The sequence below is a fragment of the Pelophylax lessonae genome (assembly GCF_965119305.1).
Source record: "Pelophylax lessonae genome assembly, chromosome: 4".
NCBI classification, from domain to species: domain Eukaryota; kingdom Metazoa; phylum Chordata; class Amphibia; order Anura; family Ranidae; genus Pelophylax; species Pelophylax lessonae.
In genome coordinates, this window is record NC_138771.1 from 631135438 (window position 1) to 631163363 (window position 27926).

Below are 27926 nucleotides of genomic sequence, written 5' to 3' on the forward strand. Positions count from 1 at the left end.
TATTTAAGGTAACAAAACGTGTATCAATATAGTTTCCACAAGATCCAGTGTGGATCATAGCCTTGGTGGTGATCCTAGTCTGGTCCCACTGTAATGTTAAATGAACAAAAAGATAGGGGTTAGAAAAGGAAGTCGTTAATCCTCCTAGCAAGACATGTGAACACTCACCCTCTTTTTTGCGGACAAGGGGACAGACGCTTATCAAATGATCCGGGGATGCGCAGTACATGCAGAGATTTCTGGATCTTCTTCTGGCTCGTTCAGTAGTTGATAAAGGTGGGCGTATAGTTCCTACCTCCATGGGAGTGGGGTCAACGGCCGAAATCCGAGAAGGACTAGATAATGGCATTCCCATTTTTTCAGCCCTTCTTTCTCGCAGTCGTCTGTCGATGTTGATACTAAGTTGTATCAAGGCATCCAAGGTGCCAGGTAAATCCGCTCGGGCAAGCTCGTCTTTAACAGCTTCTGATAACCCGAGTCTGAATTGAGTTCGCAGAGATGTATCATTCCACCCTGAATCAAGGGTCCATCTTTTGAACTCTGCTACAAAGCCTTCTACAGGTCTCCTTCCTTGTTTTAAAGCCCTCAATTGAATATCAGCAGTACTCTGCCTATTGGGGTCTTCATATAAACTAGCGAGTTCTGCTAGGAATAAGGAATAGGAGTTGAGAATCTGATCATTTTTCTCAAAGAGAGAGTCTGCCCAGGCCCGGGGATCACCCGTTAAGTATGAAATAACGGTACAGACTTTAATTTGATCAGTAGGGTATGTACGAGGTTTTAACAAAAAAAGCAGTTGACATGCGTTTTTGAATTCACAACATTTTTTCCGATCACCTGTAAACACTAGGGGAGGGTTTATTTTAGGTTCAGGGGGCTGAACAGTAGTAAGCCGTGAGAGATGGGTTACCTGCTGCGTCAGAGTCTGATTCTCTTCTTTTACTTCAGTAAGAGCAAGTATTAACGCATTTACTTGTTGTGTTAATTGTGTCACTTGAGTGGATAATTCTGCTGAATCCATTTTTTTTTTCCTCGTTCGTTCAATCTGTAACGCTCCTGCGTTTTTGTAGTAGGCTGGATTTGCAGCTGCAAAATCTCCACTCAGTAGTCATGTAGAGATGTGTTGAATAACCAGATCCAACTCTCCAGACTCATCACTGTGGGCCTGTCAGCTTCAACATACAGATATATACACACTCAATAAGATGTTCCTGGAGTGGTAGAATGTATATGACAGTATGAAGGTGATGTGCTGAAGGGACAGGTGTGAACAGTGGTAGAGATGGTAAGCACTTGATAGGTTTGTTCAGGAGAGTACTAGATGGTATTAGGTAGAATGCAGATAGGTTAGTAATCGAGTATGGTAACAGGTGGTAAGGACAGCAGATGACAAATACAGGATAGACTAACCCAGTGCAAGGATAGATGGTAGTAGACTCAAGAGCTAGCAATCTATGTAGCAGTGCAGATGATAGATGGTAGTAGACTTAAGAGCAAGCAATCTATGTAACAGTGCAGATGATAGATGGTAGTAGACTCAAGAGCTAGCAATCTATGTAACAGTGCAGATGGTAGATGGTGTAAGTAAGGTTATGGAGGATTCCCCTGTGGGGTACTTATCACTAGTAAATGTTAGTAGTAGAGGGGTCCAGTAGAGAGGGAAAGATCCGGTAGCGAGATACAGGGATCAGTAGCGAGGTTCCGGTCTGCTCCAGGTAGAAGTAATTAGCTGGAGGTTCCGACAGCAAGACAGGCTTGAAAGCATGTGGATACACAAGGCAGGTTGAACGAACGATGTGAGTGAGAACGCCGGCGGTTGAAATAGCCGCTCTGCGGCGCTCAGCGATGACATCATCCGTTTTAAAGGTGTATGCGTACCACCTAGTAAGAAAGGTGGGACGCATATTTGGAAGGAAATAAGTTATTAAGGGTACCAGAGGTACCAGAATCTTACATGGTGCAGCGTTTCTTGAGCAGATACCCAGGCTTCCAAGATCTCCAGAGGCAGGCCAAAAAAGTCTGTGGCCATTTCCGCCTTTTGTACAATGCCAGTGCTCGCTTATCTGAAATTCAATGGGAATTCAATCTGCCCACCAACCGCCTCATCTGTGACATGCCCACCAGGTGGAACTCAACATTGGCAATGCTGCAGCGGCTGCATACGCAGCAGAGGGCCATTAATGAGTACCTGTGTGAGTATGGCACATGGACAGGGTCAGGGGAGCTTGGCTTTTTTTTTTTGCCACGCCAGTGGGTTTTAATAAAGGATGCATGCATGATCCTGTCACCATTTGAGGAGGCCACAAGAATGGTGAGCCAGGACGATGCATGCATCAGTGGCTATCCCTCTAGTCTACCTGCTGGAGCACATGCTGCTTGGAATCATGGACAGGGCACTTGAGGCAGAACAGTGGCAGGAGGAGGAGGAGGACTTCCTTTCCTCACAAGGCCCCCTTTATGCAGATATCATTCCTGCAGGGCCACAAAACACACAGGAGGAAGAGGAGGAGGAGGAGGAGGAGGATTTCGGCAGCATGGATGTAGAGGATAGCATACAGCAGTCTTCAAGGGATGGTTTTGATTCCCCAGAAACCCCAGGAGTTGTACGTGGTTGGGGAGAGGTTGCTCCTGCTGATAATGTCATCCTTAGGGACCTAGAGGACTCAGAAGCTCATGCCTCCTCCAACTTGCATTGCATGGGCTCCCTGATTCTGCAAAACCTGTGAAGGACCCAAGGATTGATGCTATCAAGGAGAGGGTTTATTACTGGTTGGCAACCCTTCTTGATCCACGTTACAAGGGTAAAGTTGCAGAGCTCATCCTGCCTTCGCAGAGGGAGCAGAGGATAAAACATCTTGAGGAGGCCTTGAAAAAAAATTGTGTACCACCTTTCCAGACACTGGGAGGTCAACATTCTCTGGATGTGTTTCTGAGGCATCGTTCAGCCAAAGGAGGAGCGGTGGAGAAGGCAGCCGGTTGACCGTTGCCTTTAAACAGTTCTTTAGTCCTCAGCAGCACCCAGGGCTGTTAGGTTTAAGCAACCATCGGCAGAGTCTCCATCATATGGTGCATGATTATCTAGGCGCAAGAGTAAACTTGGAGACCTTTCCAGCTAAGCATCCACTGGGTTACTGGGTCTTGAGGATGGACCACTGGCCAGAACTTGCTCAATATGCAATGGGGCTACTGGCCACAGACTCTGTTGATCAGCTGACTTTTATCAAAATGAACCAGTCCTGGATCAACAAGAGCTATCAAGCCCCTGATGCTGATGTAACTGATTGAATTTGCTAGGGATCTGCCATCCCTTGAAGACTGCATATGCTGCCTATCCTATTCCTCTACCTTGATTCTGCTAGCTTCCAACAATGTTTTTGGTTTAGGTCACTACCAACCCCCAAGGCCTAATTTTTTCTGCACTTGTATGACATGTGCATACAATTTAAATGTCGTAGGTAATTTTCAACAGCAGGCCCTGTCCCTGTGCCCTGCTAACTGTGAGGGGTTACGGTGTTCCGGCATCACCAACACCAAAGGCCCAATATTTTTGCACCTGTATGACAAGTACATGCAATTTCAAATTTGTATGGAATTCTTACCAGCAGGTCTCGTTCCTGCACCCAGCAAGAATAACTGCGAGGGCTTGGTTACAGTGTTCAGGCACCACCAACAACCAAGGCCCAATTTTTATGTATGACAAGTACATGCGATTTGAAATTTGTATGTATATTTTATATGACATTTTTTGCTTTAGAAATCTCAGTATTGCTGCAGCAGGCTACATACATCGTAGAGATGCACTACTTTGCAGGCACATTCAGGAGACCCCCAGGCACGATATTTGAAGGAATTTTTCATTTTTGTAGTTTCACTTTAAACCTCATTAAAACCAGTAAATCAGTGCTCCTTTAAAAATGATCGTATTTAAAACCTTTTTTTTTTCATTGCTACATGTTCCCCATGTCAGTTTCCAGACCCCCATACACTTTTTTGGGGCAATAACCTGCATTTAAGCCTTCAAAATGAGGCCATTTGATTTTCAAGGTTGAGTCCCATAGACTTCAATGGGGTTCGTTTATTCGAACAAACTTTTCCTCTGTTCGCAGTGTTCTGGGGGTTGTTCGGTAGAGATGTATAGAATTGTTCGCCGGCGGACAGTTCCCGGCGAACTTAGCATGTTCACGTTCGCCGCTGCGGGCGAACATATGCGATGTTCGGTCCGCCCCCCATAATACATCATTGAGGCAAACTTTGACCCTGAACTTTACAGTCAGCAGGCACATTTCCAGCCAATCAGCATACCTCCCTCCCACACCCTCCCACCTCCTATAAATAAGCAAGGGCAGCATCCATCTTAGATCATTCTGAAGCAGTGTGTGTAGTGAGAGTAGGGAGAGCTGCTGCTGCTGCTGCTGCTGTTAAGCTAGGGACAGTTAGTCAGTGTTCCTGGTCTTGCAGTGTTCTTGGTCCACTACTGCAAAAAGCCCTTCTAAGGGCTGGTATTTGTGTAATTTTTATATATATATATATATATATATATATATATATATATATATATATATATATATATCTAGCGTCCCCAAAAGCCCTTTAAGGGCTGGTAATTGAGTTTTTTCTTCTTATATATATATATATATATATCTAGTGTCCCCAAAAGCCCTTTTAAGGGCTGGTAATTGAGGATTTTTTTTTTATTTATATATATATACATATATATATATATATATATATATATATATATATATATATATATATATCTAGTGTCCCCAAAAGCCCTTTTAAGGGCTGGTAAGGTAATAGAGTTTTTTCTTTATATATATATATATATATATATATATATATATATATATATATCTATTGTACACTGCAGTTGCCTGCCCGCTGTGTGTGAGAGGCCACAGACCTACCACAGACTGTACTGTGTGCACACCACACTCATTTCGGGTGGCACAGGAGTACCTTGCATTTTAAAAAATATGTTTTTTTTCCTCTGTCATAATTGCAGTGAGTGCTGTGTCAGGTCCACAGAGTGCACTGTACCCACTGCAGTGCACTGCCCACCACTGATATATATACGGTGGCACACCATCTTGTTGCAAATTGAAAAAAAAAAATATTTTTTATTATTGCAGTTGCCTGGGCTGCCAGTGACTGTCAGGTCCACAGAGTGTACTGTGCCCACTGCAGTGCCACTGTGTGCCCACCCACCACTGATATATAAGGTGGCACAGCAGCTTGCAAAGTAAAAAAATATATATATATTTTTTAATTGCAGTTGCCTGGGTGCCAGTGACTGCTGTCAGATCCACAGAGAGTGTACTGTGCCACTGCCCACCCACCACTGATATATAAGGTGGCACAGCAGCTTGCAAAGTAAAAAAATATACATATATTTTTTAATTGCAGTTGCCTGGGTGCCAGTGACTGCTGTCAGTGTCAGGTCCACAGAGAGTGTACTGTGCCACTGCCCACCCACCACTGATATATAAGGTGGCACAGCAGCTTGCAAAGTAAAAAAAAATATATATATTTTTTAATTGCAGTTGCCTGGGTGCCAGTGACTGCTGTCAGTGTCAGGTCCACAGAGAGTGTACTGTGCCACTGCCCACCCACCACTGATATATAAGGTGGCACAGCAGCTTGCAAAGTAAAAAAATATATATATATTTTTTAATTGCAGTTGCCTGGGTGCCAGTGACTGCTGTCAGGTCCACAGAGAGTGTACTGTGCCACTGCCCACCCACCACTGATATATAAGGTGGCACAGCAGCTTGCAAAGTAAAAAAAAATATATATATTTTTTAATTGCAGTTGCCTGGGTGCCAGTGACTGCTGTCAGGTCCACAGAGAGTGTACTGTGCCACTGCCCACCCACCACTGATATATAAGGTGGCACAGCAGCTTGCAAAGTAAAAAAAAATATATATATTTTTTAATTGCAGTTGCCTGGGTGCCAGTGACTGTCAGGTCCACAGAGTGTACTGTATCCACTGCCCAACACTCCTATAGGGGTGGCACAGCACCTTGCACTCATAGTACAACAGTAACAACACATTAAAAAAAAAATGACAGGCAGAGGCAGGCCACCCTGCAAGGGCCGTCGTGGTCGTGGTGCTGTGATTTCCTTAGGCCCTAGAATAATGCCCAGTGTTCAGAGGCCACCACAGACCCTGAACTCAAAAAATTCTGAGGACATAGTTGACTGGCTTACACAGGACACCCAATCGTCTACAGCTTCCGTTTGGAACCTTAATGCACCATTCTCCTCCAGCTCAGCTTCGGGCACCTCTCAATTTACCACTCGCCAGCCCGCCGACAGCACCACCAACACTAGCACCACAGCCGCTTCACTTGATCCGTCAGAGGAGTTATTTTCACATCAGTTGGAAGAAATAAGTGATGCGCAACTATTAGTGCCAGAGGATGTAGATAACGGGGATATGTCTCAGTCAGGCAGCATTATACACATGGACGTACATTGTGATGATGATGATGATGATGTTGTACCTGCTGCTGCTGCCTTTTCTGAGTTGTCAAGTGAAGCGGCTGATGATGACGATGTGTCTGTGGATGTCACCCGGGTGCCTGCTCGAAGAGCAGAAGAAGAGGGGGAAAGTTCAGATGGGGAGACAGAGAGGAGGAGGAGACGAGTTGGAAGCAGGGGGAGGAGGTCATCGCAAGGAGCTAGTGGCGCAGTCAGACAGCATGTAGATTCGGCACCCGGGGTCAGCCAGACAGCACGCCAATCAACGCAAGCTGTTGCCACCACCAGAATGCCGTCCTTGCAAAGCTCAGCAGTGTGGCATTTTTTTTGTGTGTCTGCCTCTGATATCAGCGATGCAATTTGTAACCTGTGCCAAAAGAAACTGAGTCGTGGGAAGTCCAACACCCACCTAGGTACAACTGCTTTGCGAAGGCACATGATCTCACATCACAAACGCCTATGGGATCAACACATGAGTAAAAGCAGCACACAAACTGAAAGCCACCATCCTCCTCCTGGTCCAGCATCTTCAGCCATGTCAACCACTGCTGTCCTCCATGCCCCCTATCAACAACCCGCCCCTCCGCCTCTCACCTTCAGCAGTTCCTGCTCGTCACCTGCCCACAGTCAGGTGTCTGTCAAGGAAATGTTTTAGCGTAAGAAGCCAATCTCACAGAGTCACCCCCTTGCCCGGCGTCTGACAGCTGGCTTGTCGGAACTCTTAGCCCGCCAGCTTTTACCATACAAGCTGGTGGAGTCTGAGGCCTTCAAAAAATTTGTCGCTATTAGGACACCGCAGTGGAAGGTACCCGGCCGAAATTATTTTTCACAAAAGGCAATCCCCAACCTGTACTCTATTGTGGAAAAGGAAATCATGTCACGTCTGGCACACAGTGTTAGGGCAAGGGTCCATCTGACCACTGATAGCTGGTCTGCAAAGCACGGTCAGGGCAGGTATATAACTTACACTGCACATTGGGTAAACCTGCTGGCGGCTGCCAAGCATGGAATGCGTGGCTCTGCTGCAGAGGAGTTGGTGACACCGCCACGACTTGCAGGCAGGCCTGCTGCCACCTCCTCTACTCCTCCTACTCCATCCTCTTTGCTAACCTCCTCGGCTGAGTCCTCTTCTGCTGTTGCATCTTTCTCCACACCAACTGCACCCCCCCAGCTCCCCAGGGGCTATTCCACATGCCGGATACGACAGTGTCACGCTGTCTTGGGGGTGACTTGCCTGAAAGCAGAGAGTCACACCGGACCAGCACTACTGTCTGCCTTGAACGCACGGGTGGATCAGTGGCTGACCCCGCACCAACTGGAGATCAGCAAAGTGGTGTGTGACAACGGCAGCAATTTGTTGGCGGCATTGAATTTGGGCAAGTTGACACATGTGCCGTGCATGGCACATGTGTTGAATCTGATTGTGCAACGTTTTGTGCAGAAGTACTCAGGCTTACAGGACGTCCTCAAGCAGGCCAGGAAGGTGTGTGGCCATTTCAGGCATTCCTACACGGCCATGGCGCACTTTGCAGATATTCAGCGGCGAAACAACATGCCAGTGAGGCGCTTGATTTGCGACAGCCCGACACGTTGGAATTCAACACTGCTAATGTTCGACCGCCTGCTCCAACAAGAAAAAGCGGTCAACGAGTATTTGTATGACCGGGGTGCTAGGACAGCCTCTGCGGAGCTGGGTATTTTTTTGCCACGTTACTGGACGCTCATGCGCAATGCCTGTAGGCTCATGCGTCCTTTTGAGGAGGTGACAAACCTAGTGAGTCGCACCGAAGGCACCATCAGCGACATCATCCCATATGTTTTTTTCCTGGAGCGTGCCCTGCGAAGAGTGCTGGATCAGGCCGTAGATGAGCGTGAAGAGGAAGAGTTGTGGTCACCATCACCACCACCAGAAACAGCCTTACCATCGCTTGCTGGACCTGCGGCAACACTGGAAGAGGAGTGTGAGGAAGAGGAGTCAGAGGAGGAATGTGGCTTTGAGGAGGAGGAGCACCAACCACAGCAGGCATCCCAGGGTGCTCGTTGTCACCTATCTGGTACCCGTGGTGTTGTACGTGGCTGGGGGGAAGAACACACCTTCAATGACATCAGTGAGGACGAGGAATTGGACATGAGTAGCTCGGCATCCAACCTTGTGCAAATGGGGTCTTTCATGCTGTCATGCCTGTTGAGGGACCCTCGTATAAAAAGGCTGAAGGAGAACGACCTGTACTGGGTGGCCACGCTACTAGACCCCCGGTATAAGCAGAAAGTCTCTGATATGTTACCCAATTACCGGCAGTCGCAAAGGATGCAGCAGCTACAAAATAAGTTGAAAAGTATGCTTTACACAGCATATAAGGGTGATGTCACAGCACAATGGGAATCCAACAGGGGAAGAGGTGAAAGTAATCCTCCTCCTACCACCACAACCACGCCGGCAAGGACAGGACGCTTTACAGACGTCTTGTTGATGGAGGACATGCGGAGCTTTTTTAGTCCTATGCATCGCCACAGTCCTTCGGGGTCCACCCTCAGAGAACGACTCGACCGACAGGTAGCAGACTACCTTGCCTTAACTGCAGATATCGACACTCTGAGGAGCGATGAACCCCTTGACTACTGGGTGTGCAGGCTTGACCTGTGGCCTGAGCTATCCCAATTTGCCATTGAACTTCTGGCCTGCCCCGCTTCAAGTGTGCTGTCAGAAAGGACCTTCAGCGCAGCAGGAGGTATTGTCACTGAGAAGAGAAGTCGCCTAGGTCAAAAAAGTCTTGATTACCTCACGTTTATTAAGATGAATGAGGCATGGATCCCGAAGGGACTGACAGTGGGGGATGCATTTGACTAAAAAAGGCCTGGTGATGACTGAGATGCCTTGGCCTAAAAATAGTCCACACGCTGCTGTCTTTAATCATTCTCTGCATGCCGGATGACTTACGTGACGTCTCCGCCACCAACTACGGTTCAAGCCGCAATGTTTTAGTGCACTTTCTGCCTTGAAAACCTCAATTTTTCAGGCCACTGCTACAGCAGCGGCTGCAACAATACCTACTTTTTCATGCATGTGTACATGCCTAATTTTTCTGGCCTCTGGTGCTACACTGTGGCTGCAAAAAAACAAAAAACAAAAAAAAAAGGCACATACATGTGTCAATTCCCCTTCGTGATCGTTACCTTGTCGTGGTGAAGGGGCTTGCGTATCACAATGAAGCGATCACCTCTAGGAGTGTGTTGGCACACCCCAGATGATAAGGTCGTTGCTTCATTGTGAACAGACCAAAAGCGATCCGCAGGATAATTTTTCATTAAAAAACATTCATTTTCTTTCATTCTTTCTGCGGAGCTGGGTATTTTTTGGCCGCGTTACTAAATGCTCATGAACAATGGCTGTAGGCTCATGCATCCTTTTGCGGAGGTGACAACCCTGGTGGTCAGTCGAACCCAAGGCAACATCATCGACCTCATCCCATATGCGTTTTTTCTGGAGCGTGCCCTGCGAAGAGTACTGGATCAGGCTGTAGATGAGCATGAAGAGGAAGAGTTGTGGTCCACTCCCCACCACCAGAAGCAGCCTTGTCGTTGTCAATTGCTGGACCTGTGGCAACGCAGAGAGAGGAGTCTGAAGAAGAGAAGTCAGAGGAGGAAGGTGGCTTTGAGGAGGTGGAAGAACAACCACAGCAGGCGTCCCAGGGGGCTTGTTCTCACCTTTCGGGGACCCTTGGTGTTGTACGTGGCTGGGTGGAGGAACAGACCTTCAATGATGTCAGTGAGGACAAGGAACGGGACATGGCTAGCTTGGTATCCAACCTTGTGCAAATGGGGAGTTTGCGGTTGTGCAAATGGACTGACTGACTGTTGTTAAACGGGGAGTTTGGTCTGTCAGAGTTTGGTCTGTCACTGTGAAGCGGGCGTAACCCTTACACTACTTGACCGATAAAACATCATACCTGATCGTATTCACACACTGGATGTTTTAAAGCACGTTATTCCAAACAATTTAGGAATGTTAGGTGATTTATGCCCTTTATGGATCAAAACCCGACTCTGCGTCAACTACGTAATTTTCCATGGGAGTTTTGCCATGGATCCCCCTCCGGCATGCCACAGTCCAGGTGTTAGTCCCCTTGAAACAACTTTTCCATCACTATTGTGGCCAGAAAGAGTCCCTGTGTGTTTTAAAATTCGCCTGCCTATTGAACTCTATGGCGGTTCGCCCGGTTCGCCGGTTCGCGAACATTTGCCGATGTTCGCGTTCGCCGTTCGCGAACGGCGAATTTTAGGTTCGCGACATCACTATTGTTCGGCTCTTCACTAATGAGCAGCACCAGAGCACACTGAGCAGACTTTACTAAACAATCACAGCTCTCTGTTAAGCAGACATCACATATATTTACTTAGCTGTCTCCCTGTTAAGCAAAGAAACCAAAAACATTTTACTCTCACTCTAGTACTATAGTAGGGTGCTACAAACACGAAACGTAAATCGAAGCAAAATCATGGTAAAAAAGCAGCCAAAAGCACACTACATGCTTTTCTGCTGCTTCTCCACTGAAGTCTATTGAACCAAAAGTTCACTTTTTTGCTTTTAAAAAAGTCCCTGACCCTTTCCAAAAATGCAGAAGCTAAAAAAAGCATAGATGTGAATGTGTCCCATAGGAAACTAAGGTAAATGGGCTGTAGTGCGTTTCTGCGAATCATCCTCCCCACTCCTCCCCTGCCTGACCTCAATTATTACCTTCTTACTGAAAGAGAGAAGATTTAGGCCCCTTTCACACAGGCGGACCATTCAGATCCGCCTGTCCGTTTTTTTGGCAGATCTGAACGGTCCCCCCATGCATTCCTATGGGGCATCGGATGGCAGCGGAGACATGTCCGACCAGATCCGATCCGTCAAATCTGGACGGATGGAAACCCTATTTTCCATCCATCCAGAGAATCAGATCGGATGGGATCGGATGAGAACGGACCGACGGTCCGTTCCCATGTTCGCATCCGATTTCCCCCATAGAGATGCATGGGGAACTGACAGCTGTCCTCCTGCTGCTCAGCGGGGGATCGGTGGCTCGATCCCCCGTTGAGAAAAACGGAATCCGTCCGACGGACGGATAGTGTGAAAGGGGCCTAACAGAGGATTTCCTGAGATGGATTCTGTTCATCCGACCCACAGACTACAGCCTAAATAATTCTTTTTGAAATACATACATTTAAAAAACACATGTTTTTGTCAAGCTCCTTTCAGTTTAAAAATTATTTAAAATATTTAAGTAATAATGTTTTTAAAAATGAAAGGTTCTTTTGAAGTATTGTTATAGTAATATATTACAGAGAAATGATGAATATAATTGATTTCTCCTTAGGAGATGTCTCCGGTAATAAAGATGAGCCGTACTGTACAGAGCAACCTGACTCCATAATGGTAAAAAAGGGGGAATCGGTGATCATCCCTTGTAACTTCTCCTATCCTAAGAATTATAAACCAGCAGAGGTGAGAGTGTACTGGAGACAAGCAACAGGAGGTAGATGTGGAGATAATACATTTATTTACAGTCACACTGAGAACAACACACTTGCAGCCTATACAGGACGGATCAGCATGGAGGGAAACCCAGAGCTGGAGAGAACAGCGACAATCAGAATCCAGAACCTGAAGGAAAAGGATGGACCCATGTTCTGCTGTAGGATCTTGCTTTATTATAATGGGACTCTAAAAGAATCATGGCAGAACCGACATGGAACATACATAAGATTCAAAGGTACAATTTGTAATATTACTAAATGTCCTGTTATCCCAGAAACATAACACCCTTCTGTCTGTATCCCCCTGCAGGAGGAGGACAGACTCATAGCTCCTTCTGTCTATCACCCTGCAGGAGGAGGACAGACTCATAGCTCCCTTCTGTCTGTATCACCCTGCAGGAGGAGGACAGACTCATAGCCCCCTTCTGTCTGTATCATCCTGCAGGAGGAGGACAGATTTATAGCTCCCTTCTGTCTGTATCACCCTGCAGGAGGAGGACAGACTCATACCCCCTTCTGTCTGTATTACCCTGCAGGAGGAGGACAGACTCATAGCCCCCTTCTGTCTGTATCATCCTGCAGGAGGAGGACAGATTTATAGCTCCCTTCTGTCTGTATCACCCTGCAGGAGGAGGACAGACTCATAGCCCCCTTCTGTCTGTATCACACTGCAGGAGGAGGACAGACTCATAGCCCCCTTCTGTCTGTATCACCCTGCAGGAGGAGGACAGACTCATAGCCCCCTTCTGTCTGTATCACCCTGCAGGAGGAGGACAGACTCATAGCTCCCTTCTGTCTGTATCACCCTGCAGGAGGAGGACAGACTCATAGCCCCCTTCTGTCTGTATCACCCTGCAGGAGGAGGACAGACTCATAGCTCCTTCTGTCTGTATCACCCTGCATGAGGAGGACAGACTCATACCCCTTCTGTCTGTATCACACTGCAGGAGGAGGACAGACTCATAGCCCCCTTCTGTCTGTATCACCCTGCAGGAGGAGGACAGACTCATAGCCCCCTTCTGTCTGTATCACCCTGCAGGAGGAGGACAGACTCATAGCCCCCTTCTGTCTGTATCACCCTGCAGGAGGAGGACAGACTCATAGCTCCCTTCTGTCTGTCTACTATTATATTGTGAAGGCCTGGCCTGAAAGATGCGGAAAAACCATTGTCTCCCTTATTGCACTATGGTCATATAACACATATCAATTCTGACTGAAGAAATGTAAAAATCTTTTTATTAATTGAAAAAATCTCTCCCTCTCTGTCTGTCAGCTGCAACAAGGAACATGCTGTATGAAGAGAGCAGAGACAGGGAGATGAGCTCATCACCTTCCTGCTTTTCCTACATAGTTCAGTCACAGTCTGGGGGAAGACAGAGAGCCCGAACGTGTTACTGAAGTACTGTGTGGCAAGGATGTGTAAAGCTGGCCATACTACCTAGTTTCTGGAAGAAAAAAAAAACAAATTCCACCATTCGTGCTATGTAGGGAAGATGGACTTATCTCTTTCTCCAGCTATTGTATTTTATCAGCCAGCTGTTTCAAAATACCCCGAACAGTAGCAGTATCTGTTTGGACGCAACTGCTGTTCATCCAAAAAAATTTCAGGGGGCTATATCAACAAAAGTTAACCGAATATAACCAAATTATATAACATAATATTTGGGGGTTTCAGAATGCTAGCCATTCATAAAAAAAATCTTTATTTCTATCTTTAGCTTCTCTTCAAAGTAAGACAAACAAAAACAGTCCATAAACTCTGGTAAAAAACAAAAACAAAAACATTTGGCTCACTACCAGCACACCCTTGTCCCCCAACAAGGTTCAAAGTTCCTATCTGCTCCAGGGGTCAAGAAAATGTCACAGAATTCTAGCAGAGTCCTAGCAGACAAACATCTTACAGTCCTCTCATACTGTATCCTGCTCCACACAATACCTCAACAACTTGTTGGCTAATTTCTGCCCTTTTCAGAGCTTTTCCATGGGTGGGCCAATCCAAAGCTGTTTCTCCTGTCACCCCCCCCCCCCCCCCTTAAAGGGGCTACAACCCAAACAACAGTGACATATCTACCATTCAGGACCCATCCCTGGCCTCCTGTACAATATACATGATGCAACCCCCCCCCCCCCCCCCCCCGCCTGGGGTAGAGAATAGCTTACCTCCAACACATGGATTGGGCAGATATTACCCCAGGGTGGATCCATGGCCACAATGAAGATAATCAAAACAAAAAGGGCACCAGACGCATTAGTCCTTTGTCTCAGGTTTACTGCTCTGACTCATGGAAAGAGGGTTAGGGTACAGGTCTCTATTAGCGACAGGACTCCAGACTCTGAAAGACTTTTCCTCTACCCAAGAAACTGCCAGGATCCTCCAAGGGCGGACACTGATCCCCCTTCAGCAGGACCTCCATTTCTCTGGCTCTTTCACCATGGAAGCTGTACAATCCTTGACCAGGCAGCTTGAGGAATTCTATGTTAGGCCCCAAACAGGTTCTAGGCCTACTCTGGACAAAATTTTCTGCACACAACTCCCCAGGCTGCAGTCAGGAGGGGAAAGAGAGCTCACCAGGCCACTCTTCAAAATGTATAGCCTCCCCCAGCATGCACCACCGACATGAACCTCCTAGTGCATAGGTCAGCAACCCGCGGCTCCGGAGCCGCATGCGGCTCTTTTGAACCTTTGCTGCGGCTCCGGGGCGGATGCTAGCGAGGGGAGGAGGCGCACTGTGCGCACAGACACTCCCCACTGTGGCGCTGTCCTGGCTGTGATGTCGCGTGGGGGGCGGTGCGTGCGTTAGTCACGTACCGTCCCGACGTCACCTTCCCGCCTGCAGTCAGAGAGGAGGGCAGAGGCGCGCATGCAGTTCGAAGAAGACGTCTGTCCAGACTCCCGTCAGCAGCAGCACGCCAGGCACCAGTGTGAGGTAAGTGAAGTGATGCCTCGGGGGGGGGGGGGGGGCCACACACCGCTTTGAAGGGGGCACGCATGCACGCACGCTGGTCTCTGCATTGAAAGGGGGCATGTATGCTGGTCACTACATTGAAAGGGGCATGTATGCTGGTCACTATATTGAAAGGGGCATGTATGCTGGTCACTACATTGTAAGGGGGCATGTATGCTGGTCACTACATTGAAAGGGGCATGTATGCTGGTCACTACATTGAAAGGGGCATGTATGCTGGTCACTGCATTGAAAGGGGGCATGTATGCTGGTCACTGCATTGAAAGGGGCATGTATGCTGGTCACTACATTGAAAGGGGCATGTATGCTGGTCACTGCATTGAAAGGGGCATGTATGCTGGTCACTACATTGAAAGGGGCATGCATGCTGGTCACTGCATTGAAAGGGGCATGTATGCTGGTCACTGCATTGAAAGGGGCATGTATGCTGGTCACTGAAAGGGGCATGTATGCTGGTCACTACATTGAAAGGGGCATGTATGCTGGTCACTACATTGAAAGGGGCATGTATGCTGGTCACTGCAATGAAAGGGGCATGTATGCTGGTCACTGCATTGAAAGGGGCATGTATGCTGGTCACTGCATTGAAAGGGGCATGTACGCTGGTCTCTGCATTGGGGTATGATCATTGGGCATAGCAAATTTTGCTATGGGGCCCTGTGATTTCTAATTACGTCCCTGTTTTTGACCCCCCGGTAGGTTTTTGTAGGTTTTGTGGCTCCCAGTTTTTTTTTTCCCTTCGGAAACGGGTCCAAGTGGCTCTTTATGTCTTAAAGGTTGCAGACCCCTGTCCTAGTGGTAGTCAAGGTGCTATAAATGCTAAATAGCAGAAGATTGTCACCACCCCTGTAATTATTGCCTTGAGTGCCAGTCGTAACAGCAGAGAACTACAACAAGCCTAGGGGAAAAACCAAGTGATAAAAACTACAAATTGGCCTAAGGAAACTACTGACCAGGGATTCTAAATTTATTAGACACCTCTGACAACATATATATGTAACAAGGTTGTTACATAAATATATTTATATATACACGATATATTCCAATAGTTGCTACAGCACACATATCCAGGAGAAAATGGGACTGGGTGATCAACAAAGCATTAAGTACATACAGTCCAAAATATATACTGGCACTCATGGGGCTTAAAGCGGAGTTCCGGCCACAAAATCGACATAATCGATTTTGTGGCCATCCGCTTGATTTTCATCACCTGAAAAGGAAATGGATAGTTACGATTTTTTTTTTTTTTTTTTTACTTACCTTGTTATTGTAGAAAAATATACTCACCGTTCTTCCACTTCCTCCCTTGGCGGCCGCGGCCCGCACCGTCACTTCCGGTTTGCAATGATTCCTGGGAGCTGAACGTCATCGCTCCCAAGAATCAATGCGACGGCACCGGCCCCGCTCGTCACTTCCGGTGCGGTGCCGCATTCCCTGCTAAACAGCTTCTGGGCATGCCCAGAAGCTGTGGAGGAATGCGGTGCCGCACCGGAAGTGACGAGTGGGGTCGGTGCAGGCGCATTCTGGGAGAAGAGGACACGGAAGAGGACGCAGAAGAGGATCGCGCTGGCTTCAGCTGCCCACATCCGAGATGGCAACGCTGGAGAAGAAATTTTAAAGGTAAGTATTTCTTCTTGCAGGTAAGTGCGACCCGGGACAGTACAGAGGCTATCCATTGTGGAATGTACTAGCCCTGACTGTCCCGGGGGTATTTTTATTGAAAACATTTTTTCATGGCCGGAACTCCGCTTTAAGGGATGAACACATAGTGACGTTTTATTTTGATGTTTTTAACTAGGCACACGATGTGTTATATGCTGTTTGTCTTGAATTCACCTTTATTAAATAACTTTTTATAACTTTTGAATAACGCTTTTTTTATTCATTCTTCTCTGCAGACCAGTTTTTTGTAGAACAGCCGGATGTTGTCCCTGCTGTGATGGGAGAAGATATCTCTATACCATGTGCTGTTCATTATAAATCCCCTGATGTTATAGAGGAGATTATCTGGAGGGTAGGAAAAAGTGATCTGTGTTTTGAAAATTTTGAATTTTTAATATGGAATACAAACAATATAACACGAAAGATTGGACAAAGTACACTGAAAAAATCGGAGAATATCTTCTTATTACGCATAAAGAGTGTGACATATTCTGACCGTCTGCAATACTGCTGTGAGGTGAGGACAAAAACAAGATCAGATGGACAGTCCTCTACACACGGCACCCAGGTAGTGATAGCAGGTAAGATCATCTCAATCACACTCCCTCCAAAGATTTCCTATTAGCGCATATTTCAGTTATCCCTAAACCAGACAAGGATCCATGTCTATGCTCTAACTATAGGCCAATTTCTCTACTTAATATAGACCTCAAATTACTCGCTATAATTCTTGCTGATAGACTCCGCCCCTTCTTAGAGCACATCATTGGCCCGAACAGGTAGGATTCATGCCAGGCAGGGAAGCCAAAGATAACATCATTAAATCCCTAAACCTGATTTTCTCTTCTCCACCTGCAAACATATAGGTTTAGGCACCAATATGTGCTCATGGATTCAGACTAGTGATGTTGCGAACATAAAATTGAATGTTCGCGAACGGCGAACGCGAACTTCTGCAAATGTTCGCGAACCGCCGAACATTGCGAACCGCCATAGACTTCAATAGGCAGGCAAATTTTAAAATCCACAGGGACTCTTTCTGGCCACAATAGTGATTGAAAAGTTGTTTCAAGGGGACTAACGCCTGGACTATGGCATGCCGGAGGGGGATCCATGGCAAAACTTCCATGGAAATTTACGTAGTTGACGCAGAGTCTGGTTTTAATCCATAAAGGGCATAAATCACCTAACATTCCTAAATTGTTTGGAATAACGTGCTTTAAAACATCCAGTGTGTGTATACGATCAGGTATGATGTTGTATCGATCAGGTAGTGTAAGGATTACGCCCGCTTCACAGTGACAGACCAAACTCTGACAGATCAAACGCACCGCGAACATCTGCAAACAGACCAGAACCGACCAAAATGGGACAGGAACTGGGCTTTAAGGGTTAGGGTTAGGTTTAGTGTTAGGGGCTAGGGTTAGGGTTACGGTGAGATACTTAGGGTTAGAGTTAGTAACCCTACCCCTACGCCTCTAACCCTAACCTTCTAACCCTAAGCACTAAAAATAACCCTAACCCTAGCCCTAACCCTAACCCTAGCCCTAACCCTAATTCTATTTTTTTTTCTGGTTCTGGACATGCTACAGAGCTGAAACTTCACAGGTACACTTTTTAGACCCCCCAGACACCAAATCACACAAAAAAAAGTTCTTAAAAATTGTCATTTTTTAATAGAGAGCCAATTATTGGAAAAATTAAAAAAAAAAAAAAACAATGTCTTTGGATTTAATGTCTGGGGGGGGGGGGGTCTAAAAAGTGTACCTGTGAAGTTTCAGCTCTGTAGCATGTCCAGAACCAGAAAAAAATTACGAATTAGGGTTAGGGCTAGGGTTAGGGTTAGAGCTAGGGTTAGGGCTAGGGTTAGGGGGTTAAGTTTAAGGTTAGAGGGTTAGGGTTAGGATTAGGGTTAGGGCTAGGGTTAGGTTTAGGGTTAGGGTTAGGTTTAGGGTTAGGATTATTTTTATGGCTAGGCTTAGAGGGTTAGGGTTAAGGTTAGAGGGTTAGGGTTATGGTTAGAGGGTTAGGGTTAGGTCTAGTGTTAGGGGGTAGCTTTAGGGTTATGGTGAGATACTTAGGGTTAGAGTTAGTAACCCTACTCCTACCCCTCTAACCCTAACCCTCTAACCCTAAGCACTAAAAATAACCCTAACCTTAGCCCTGACCCTAACCCTAGCTCTAACCTTAGCCCTGACCCTAACCCTAACCCTAATTCTAATTTTTTTTCTGGTTCTGGACATGCTACAGAGCTGAAACTTCACAGGTACACTTTTTAGACCCCCCCGACACTAATCCCAAAAAAGTCATGCCTGCCTCCAAAAATGCCTGATAAATATATAGAAATAGAAAAATAAATAAAAGCAGACTGATGTACCAGCCCTAAAAAGGGCTTTTTGGGGTGCTGTCAGGATGTTGTCCTTACAGCAGGAGTGGACACAGAACACTGGCCTAGCTAATGATTTCCCTATCAATTCAGCAGCAACAGCAGCCCTCTCCCTGCTCTAACTAACTCTGCAGCTTCAGAATGAATCTAAGATGGATGCTGCCCTTGCTTTTTTATAGGAGGTGGGAGGGTCTGGGAGGGAGGGTATGCTGATTGGCTGGAATGTGTCTGCTGACTGTGAGGTACAGGGTCAAATTTGCTCAATAAAGAGGTATAGGAGGCGGACCGAACATCGCATATGTTCGCCCGCCGAGGCGAACGCGAACATGCGAAGTTCGGGACACCTCTAATTCCGACCCTAGATACGGAGCCCCGAGCTAAGGTTAAAGTAAATGGTACACTTTCCACTCCTTTTCCACTCCACAATGGAACAAGACAGGGCTGCCCCCTTTCCCCAATATTATTCATTTTGACCCTAGAACCTCTTATCAGGACTATCAATTTGGACGCTTCGATCCAGGGCTTTGAACTACATGATAATGAATACAAAGTCTCAGCTTATGCAGATGACCTCCTATTCTACATAAGCCAACTCCACATATCTATACCTAACCTTAATAAACAATTCATCCTTTTTAGATATCTCTCCAATTTCAAAATCAATCACTCAAAATCAGAAGCCCTGAATCTAACCTTACCTGCCGAGATGATTGAACTGACTAAAACCAACTGTGCTTATAAATGGGAATCATGCTCTCTGAAATACTTGGGTGTTTGGTTGCCCGCTAACACTGATTCTCTGTTTGAAATTAATTTTGTCCCCTTGCTTAAAGCAATAGAGGGTGACTTGTGAAAGTGGGATAGAGGGAAATGTTCTTGGTTCGGGAGAGCTGCGATTGTCAAGATGGCCATACTGCCACGACTCCTATACCTTTTTCATGCACTGCCAATCTCTATCCCAGTATCTTTCTTTCGTAAACTTGCTACGTTACAGAGAAGCTTTTTTGTTTACAGCACAAAAAATAAATATCGCAGAGGTGATCAAATACCATCAAAAGAAATCTCTATTTGTGGAGGAAAAAAAAGACATCAATTTTATTTGGGTACAGTGCCGCACGACTGCGCAATTGTCCGTTAAAGTAACACAGTGCCAAATCGCAAAAAAATGGCCTGGTTATTAAGGGGAAAAATCTTCAGGTCCAGAACTGGTTAATGACCTCCTTTCCTTTACTTTCTTTGCTCAGAGATTAAACAGGCTGGAAAACATACAGTACTTGTTTCTCTTACAGAGAAGCAATCAATCAGTGCATTTGCAAGGAGTAACCTCTCAACTTCTGCCAAAGACATGCCTAAAGGATTCCAGGTGAAGAGAAGATAAAAGTCCCCATCGCTGACCTACTGAGTGAGGGATGAAGACAAGGACAGAGCGCAGGCCTCCTCCCCCCTAACATGGATGGTGTAAACTGTGTCTGAGCAGAGGCCTGTTCCATGCCCCACTGGAAAATCTCCTCCCCTAGCCCCTAGCTAGCTTTAACCGAGCTGTCCGAGCTCTCCCAAACTGTCCCCTGCTGGTGAGGTCAGGAACCTGAATTCGGCTGGTGAGTAGAGAGTACCTGGAGCTTTAGCCTAGAATGGGGGGTCAGGAGATGGCCGGGAAGCGGGGGAGTGGGAGGGGGGCCGAATCGCAGCACCATGGACCTCTGGTATGTACTTGCCTCCTGAGCCCAAAGTTGCCTGTCAGCCCCTGCTAGTGAATGTCAGTTATCAGCCCCCAAGCTCAGGCAGGAGACCGAACACTGTCTATGTGGGCCTTGTGTAGCACCCTCCTAGGTAGGTGCTAGGAAAAGTATAGTTTGCTCTGGGAGCCTGATCAGTAGTTATGTCTGTTGCATGTGTCCATGTGTGATTCATCTGGTCTGAGGGAGTGTCCCCACTGTATCCAATAGGGGAGCCTGTTGGACAGTGGAGGAGACCCAGCCAGTGACACACAGGCTTTTATGACTATCCCAGGGGGAAGGCACAACAGTGGTGCATCCTGGAATATGTTATAAAAGCCACGGGCACATATAAGGGTATCTTTGGGCAGGAAGCCAGCTCCCAGGAGAAGGGGGGTGGTTGTCTCTCCTCCTGCTGCTGAGGAAGGTGGTCACAGGTGGTCGGCCTTGTGGACCAGAAGTGTGGTGCTGAGCTGGGAGGTCCAGTGGATGCTGACAAGCGAGTTGGAGGCAGAGCGACCCAGGGAAAAACAGTGTCCGTGAGTACCAGGAACCTTGCCAGGGGTCTGCCCAGGATGGGGACCACTCCAGGAGGGTTTCAGTGGACAGAAGGTCAGCGCACACAATCAGTGAGAAAGGGGGTGCCAAGTTAGACCCTGAAGAGTAATCTACGTAAGTGAGAGTTCATATTCTTTATCTTCACTTCAGTGGCAAGGTGAAGCAGCGGCCTTGCTGCATTCTACAGTCAGTTGTCCTCAGGAATTGTGAGTAGTTCAAGTTGGAGTATCCTACTCATTCCCTTCTCCCATCCAAGTTCTAAAATAAAATACAAATACCAAATCCCCTGGACTGTTCATTGTCTGAGCCAAGAACTTTTAATGCTGTGTATCTGCTTTCAGTTGCTAATGGTAACCCAGGGGAACCCAAGAAGTGTAATTCTCAGCAGCTCCCTAGGGGGCAGTGCTACATTTGGGGGCTGGTCTGGGATGTCGTCCTGGGTTACCGGAATGGTTTCTAATGGCAAAAGCCGAAGAAAAGTTGCGAAAATGTAATTTTTCTCTCAAGAATTGTGTTCTAATGCTCAAGAGAAATGTGAGGCCTGCTCACTAGGAGATAGGGAGAGTGGGATGAATAATCAAATGCACAATAAAGGTTGCCCATGGCAACAAAATAATTCCTGTCAGAATCGCAAATTGTTTGATCAAGTGATGTGCTGGTGAGTGGGAGAAATGCATCTTACTGTGAAAATGAACCCTAACAGATAATGGTGCAAGTGTAGACGGAGAAAATGACAGCCCAGGGCACGTGGATCAGTGTGCCGGGGGCCATGTGTGTGCCAGAGCTATACAGGAAAATGTTGACCATGCATCCAATGACAGCGGGACATTCTTCCAAAATAGTGGCAAAGTGGATGCTGTGCAGAAATCTGTTGGCCATGCATTTAATGACAGTGGGACATTTTTCAAATACAGTATGGTGAGTCTTGCTTGTACAAGTGCTAAGAGGAATGTTGGCCGTGCATCTGACAGCGGGACAATTCTACTAACTAGCAAAGAGGGTCAACTGACTCAGAGTGATGGAGACGCAGTTGGAGCCCTGGAACAAGAAAGGATGGCGGATGCGTGCAAGCTGAGAGGCACGGTAACTTCCATGCAGGCTAAGCTGAGAGGAAGCGGCATTGGAAGGGTTACTCTACCGCGCGGGAAAGCACACGCTGGAAAGTTCTGCCTAGCAGGAGGAGCCACCGCCAATTTGGAGTTGTGGGCGGAGACGTTGCCCACGCACAGTCAATCTGGAGAAGGAGGGAAAGTCTATAAATTACTTTCGCCTCCAGGAGGGGCTGAGAGGGAGACATGTGTGCGGAGGAGCAAGATGGTGAGAGAGCCGGTGTTCTGTCAGAATTCCATACCCTATCAGAATTCCATACCTCCATCATTTCCGGTTGCATATCAGCTGTGGCTATGTCATGAATCAGCTGTAGCCGCGTCACAAGTCCTACTGGGCATGCGCAGAATAGGTAGGGCATTTTGATAACATCGTAAGGGGTCAGGCAAAAGTCCTAGTGTGCATGCGCCGCTGCATGCGCACCAACGGGCGGGCAGTGGGATCTCTGATAACAAACATCCATCCGATCTACATGGCATACACTGCGCTGACCGGACACTGCGCCAAGCAGACATTGCACCGACAATCCGATCACCATGCCCCACACTGCGCCGACCCGACAATAAGACAGTGGGCATGCGCGTGTGGGTAGGGAATAGGATTGTCCCATTGTCGGCTCGGCGCAGTGTATGCCATGGAGATCGGATGGATGTTTGCTATAAGATGCCGCTACCCGATCCATTGTTGCGCATGCGCCCGCTCATGCGCAGTAGGACTTTTGTCTCACCCTTTTGCGATGTCATCAAAACTCACTACCTATTCAGCGCATGCACAGTAGGACGTGTGACGCAGCTACAGCTGGTGCATGACGAGCCTGCAACGAAAATGACGTAGGTAGGGAAATCTGATGGGGTATGGTATTCTGACAGAACACCAGAGAGAGCCGGAGTGCAGAGGCTATCCCACGTGTTGACCGTGGTTACCTGTGGTGGAAGGATTGAAAATTGCATAACCTATGGGCTGCTTTACAGCAACAGAAGCATCCTTTGAAGTCTAGCATTGTCTGAGGATTGTCTTTTCTCTACTTCCTTTCTCAATAATTTAAAGATTACTTGTAAGTTCAGAGAAAAGGGGGGCAGAAAGCTGAAGTCACACTCTGAGGGGAGCTCTGAGAGCTGATTGGAGGGAAGTGACAGCCCCCCCCCCCCACACCTCCACGCAGCCACAGCACATAGGAACAGAGCTGTGACGGTGAATCAGCTGGAGGTCCCTCCCCTGTCCCCATTTTTCTCTTGATGCCAAGAAATCTTGTCAGAAGGGATTCATGCTGATAACAATGGAACAAAGCAGAAGACAGAAATGACACTTAAGCCCCGTACACACGCGTCGAATATTGGCAGGGAATTTTCGTCCGACGACCGATTTGCCGATTTTCGGCTTGTTAGTATGATGCTTCCAACAACCAACTCCGACTTTCCGGCCGAAAAAATCTGGTGTGCAGACTATAAATTTTTTGGCGGTCAACACAACGGCCGATTTTCGTGCTGTCAGTACAGATTTTGACAGGGAAAAATCTGATGAGCAAGTCTGGGCATGCTCAGTGAAGAAAGAACACAAAGAAAGCAAACCAACACATGACATCACTTCTGAAGTAGAATTTTGTTGGGCGAGAAAATTTGTGTGCAGTCTAGAGCACATTCCAACCAACAAAGCACAACCTGGACAAAAGGACGATCGGTCGGCCAACAATCGGTGCGTGTGTACGGGGCTTTAGTTCTCTGGATTGAGACAAGTGCACACTATAGAGGGTCATGCTTTGTCTGAGATTTTCAACCACTTTAAACTTGCCATACAATAGTAGAACATTCTTTTAATTTTCTAATCATAAGTGGGGTCAAAACCGTGTTTCTTTTTCAACCAACAGTGATGAGAAAATTAGGAAGGAGCAGGATTAAAAAATATTTTTAAAAAGGACAGATTTCTAACAGTAAATGTAGCTTCCATTCCAGACAGTCCATCTGTTCCCAAATCAAATGTTAAAAGCAAATGAAAATGTGAAATATTTTTGAATAACATTCGTCAAATCATCAAATGTTCTGAAAATTTTCATATAAAAATTGTAAGACTTTTCCTACAAACATTCTTTTAAAAATCTACTCGTTTATGGTCAGCTTTACTCTTCCATACTCTAGAGCAGGGTTTCTCAACCACAGTTCCATGGAGCTCTAGGGTTCCTCCAGAGGTTACTAGGGGTTTCTTAAGCAATATAAAAGGGGGCACATTATTTGGCCACTTGTGTGGGATTGTGGCCACCATTAGCAGTTCTGTCAGGTAAGCATAGGGGTATAGGTTTACAGGTTTAGTCTAGTAGGAGGTTAATTTTACCTGAGCATACAGCCGGTATCGGCCAATCGGTGTGCAGGGAAGGTTCTAGCAAGCTGGGGCAGAGGCTTTATAAGCTTGGTTTGGGCTGGGGTGCTTCCTTTTGCACCGAAGAGCACAAAGAAGAAAGTTCAGCAGAAGTAGTCCAGGAGGTTTTTTCTTACCTGCTGTCATGGAGGCCTTGTTGAAGCAGCTGATTGAGAAGGCAGAGAGTGCGGGGGGAGAAGCCTGGCTGCGGCATTGTCTCTCTATGTCTGGAATTACAGAGCAAGTTGCGGTTGAAGTTCACCCTGCTCCTTCACAGGCAGAAGCGCCTGCAGCGAGGCCGGTAGTTAGCCCAGGGCAGGAGACGGCCCCCAGAGAGAGAGAAGACGCCTGAGAAGCCAGCGTGTGTACCTGCAGGCGAGCCGCCATGCGGTGTCATGGCGGTGAAGACATCCCAGGCGCACATGCGCCGAGCATCTAAAAGAAGAAGACGAGCCTCCCTGTCTCCAAGAAGGGGCGGCGGAGGGCGGGCTGAAAACTGCCAGGCGGACCCAGAGAGGGAGAGAGGACGTCTGCCATCTCCATAGAGAATTATCCCTGTAGTTTCAAGAACACCTGCTGTGGGAGTGGCTACAGCGCAGCATGAGACAACAGGAGCATCTGACAGTGTTCTGCTGGAGGAAGCTGAGCAGCAGCCTGTTCTCCCCCCAGCAGCTGGTGAGTTGTGCAATGTACAGAATCTGTCTATATTAATTAACTCTTTATCTGCTTTGGTGCAATCTTTTTCTCGTGTCTCCCCTGCTGTTTCTCCTGTGCCTGTTAAGCCTGTTGTGTCTGTTAAAAAAGCAGCAGCCAAGCTGTAAACTTAATTTCTCACCTGCAGTATCTACTGTCTCCATTCCTTATGGTGATAATTTCGCTCATAGTAATATTAGTCAAAGTTTATCTAAGGAAAATAATGTTTTGTCCGCGCATGCACCATTGCTGGGAGGTAGCGGTGTGCCTGAGGTGTGTATGAAGGGCGCGATGCCATGTGAGATGTCACCTCTGGGCTACCACTTGAGTGTTGGGGTTAAGGAAAAAATATGGAAGGGCGAGTTTGTCGACTTGTTATCACTGTTACCTGCTCATGAGGAGCTGTCGGTTAGGACTGATAAAAGAGATGACAAACAGGATGAGGAGCGGCGCAGGGGGGCCCCTAGGTCATTCCATACCTGGTTGCAGGCGTTTTGTATATTTGCGGGGGTGATGGCTGAGAAGCACCCTGAGAGGTGTGGGGGCCTATTTCGGCACCTCGATTATATCTTGGAAGCTTACAAGAGCTTTGGGGGGTTGGGCTGGTACTATTACGACAAATCTTTTCCTCAGAAGGTGTCAGTCCACCCCTCTTTAAGATGGGGTATGAAGGATGTCGGCCTTTGGCTGAACTTGATGTCCCCGCAGAATCCTGCTAGGCAGCCGGTGGTGAACACTCAGAATGCAGCTTATCGCAAAGGTTGTTGTTTCGCATTCAACGAAAGTCAATGTAGTTGGAATGCGGCTTGCCGTTATAAGCACAAATGTTAATTTTGCTCTGGCCCACATCCAGTAAGTAAGTGCTTTAGAAAAAATGCTACGGTAGGGTCGGAGCAAGTTCCAAAGGATATTTTTCCAAAAAGCCTGCACGCTTGTGAGGCTGGAAAGAATGCTTCCGTGGTTGGACAGATACAAGATTTTTAAGGAAACCAAGCTGTGGCAGGTCCTTTTGAGCATCCGCCTTTTGATAGTTTTTGTGTTTCTCCGCTTGGAGTGGTCCCCAAAAAAGAGCTGAATGAATTCCGTGTCATACACCACCTCTCTTACCCGAAAGGAAGCTCACTGAATGACGACATTGATGGAGATTTGTCTTCAGTGTCATATGCCACGTTTGAAGAAGCCATTGCTAAGATAAGGCTGTTTGGCCAAGGGGCATTGTTAGCGAAGGCGGACATAAAGTCTGCGTTTCGTCTTTTGCCTATATCACCTGTGGCATTTAATTCTTTGGGCTTAAGGCTGGAAGGTATGTACTTCTTTTACAAAAGCCTCCCTATGAGATGTTCTGTGTCATGTGCCTACTTTGAGGCGTCCTCTTCTTTTTTGCACTGGGTGGTAGCGTGGGAGTTTTGCATTACCTGGACGATTTTTTGTTCATGGGCCCACCAGATTCTGTGGATTGTCTTAGTTTGTTGCAAATCTTTAGGGAAGTGGCGGAAGATTTTGGGGTTCCTCTGGCGGAGGAAAAAACTTGCTTGAATACTACAAAAATATTTTTTTTTGGGCATTCACATTGATACGGATCGTATGGAGTTCTGTTTACCTGTGGATAAGGTGGCAAAGCTGAAATCTCTGGTGCGGTTGTTTATGTCGAGGAGGAAGGTCCTATTGAAGGAGATGCAGTCTTTCTTGGGTTTGTTAGCGTTCGCATGCAGAATTATGCCCATGGGTAGGGTGTTTTCAAGGCGCCTTTACTTGTCTACTTCGGGCTTGAAGCCCCCCTTTTCCCACATCAGATTGACTAGTGACCTTCGGGAGGATTTGGCTGTTTGGGCGGAATTTCTCAAGGTGTTTAATGGTCGTTCATTTTTTCAGGAGGATTTCATTTTTGCCCCTGACTTTCGTTTGTTTACAGATGCGGCGGGCTCTAGAGGCTTTGGGGCCATATGGCAGACGCATTGGTGTTGTGCAGGATGGCCGGAGTCATGGAAAAGTGGAAAGCTGACAAAAAACGTGGTTTTGTTGGAGCTGTTCCCGATCTTAGTGGCGTTGGAACTGTGGGGTGCATGTTTCGCGAATAGAAGGATTCTGGTGGAAACTGACAACAAAGGGGTCTTGTTCGCGGTGAACTGCCTCTCATCCAAGTCCATTTGTGTGATTAGAGTGCTCAGGAGGATTGTCCTTTTGTGTTTACAGCTCAATGTATGGCTTAAGGCGAAACACACACCGGGTGTCTTGAATAATCTGGCCGATGCTCTATCTCGGTTTCAGATGGACCGTTTTCGCCAGCTGCTGCCGGAGGCGGACGAAAAAGGTACCGAGATTCCGAGCCGAGTTTGGACAGTTGTTGGGATTTAGTCGAGAGGTTGATCGAGGGATCAGTGGCCCCGAGAACATGGGTGAGTTATTCTGCTGCCTGGAGGAGTTGATTGGCTTTCATGGAGGCAAAGGGCAAGATGGAGGGTCGACCGGAGGAATGTCTGGTTCTG

The 27926-nt window shown here is 47.1% G+C and overlaps 1 protein-coding gene across 1 annotated transcript in view; it reads left to right on the forward strand.

Moving 5' to 3' along the window:
* LOC309552862 (uncharacterized protein) overlaps positions 1-27926 on the forward strand; it is a gene marked incomplete at its 3' end in the record, with an annotated part of 113554 nt that overhangs the window by 40357 nt on the left and 45271 nt on the right. The window contains exons 2-3 of the mRNA XM_082253773.1: positions 11842-12237; positions 16869-17213. Coding sequence (XP_082109899.1) covers positions 11842-12237; positions 16869-17213 — 741 coding nt within the window. The remainder of the gene's footprint in view (positions 1-11841; positions 12238-16868; positions 17214-27926) is intronic.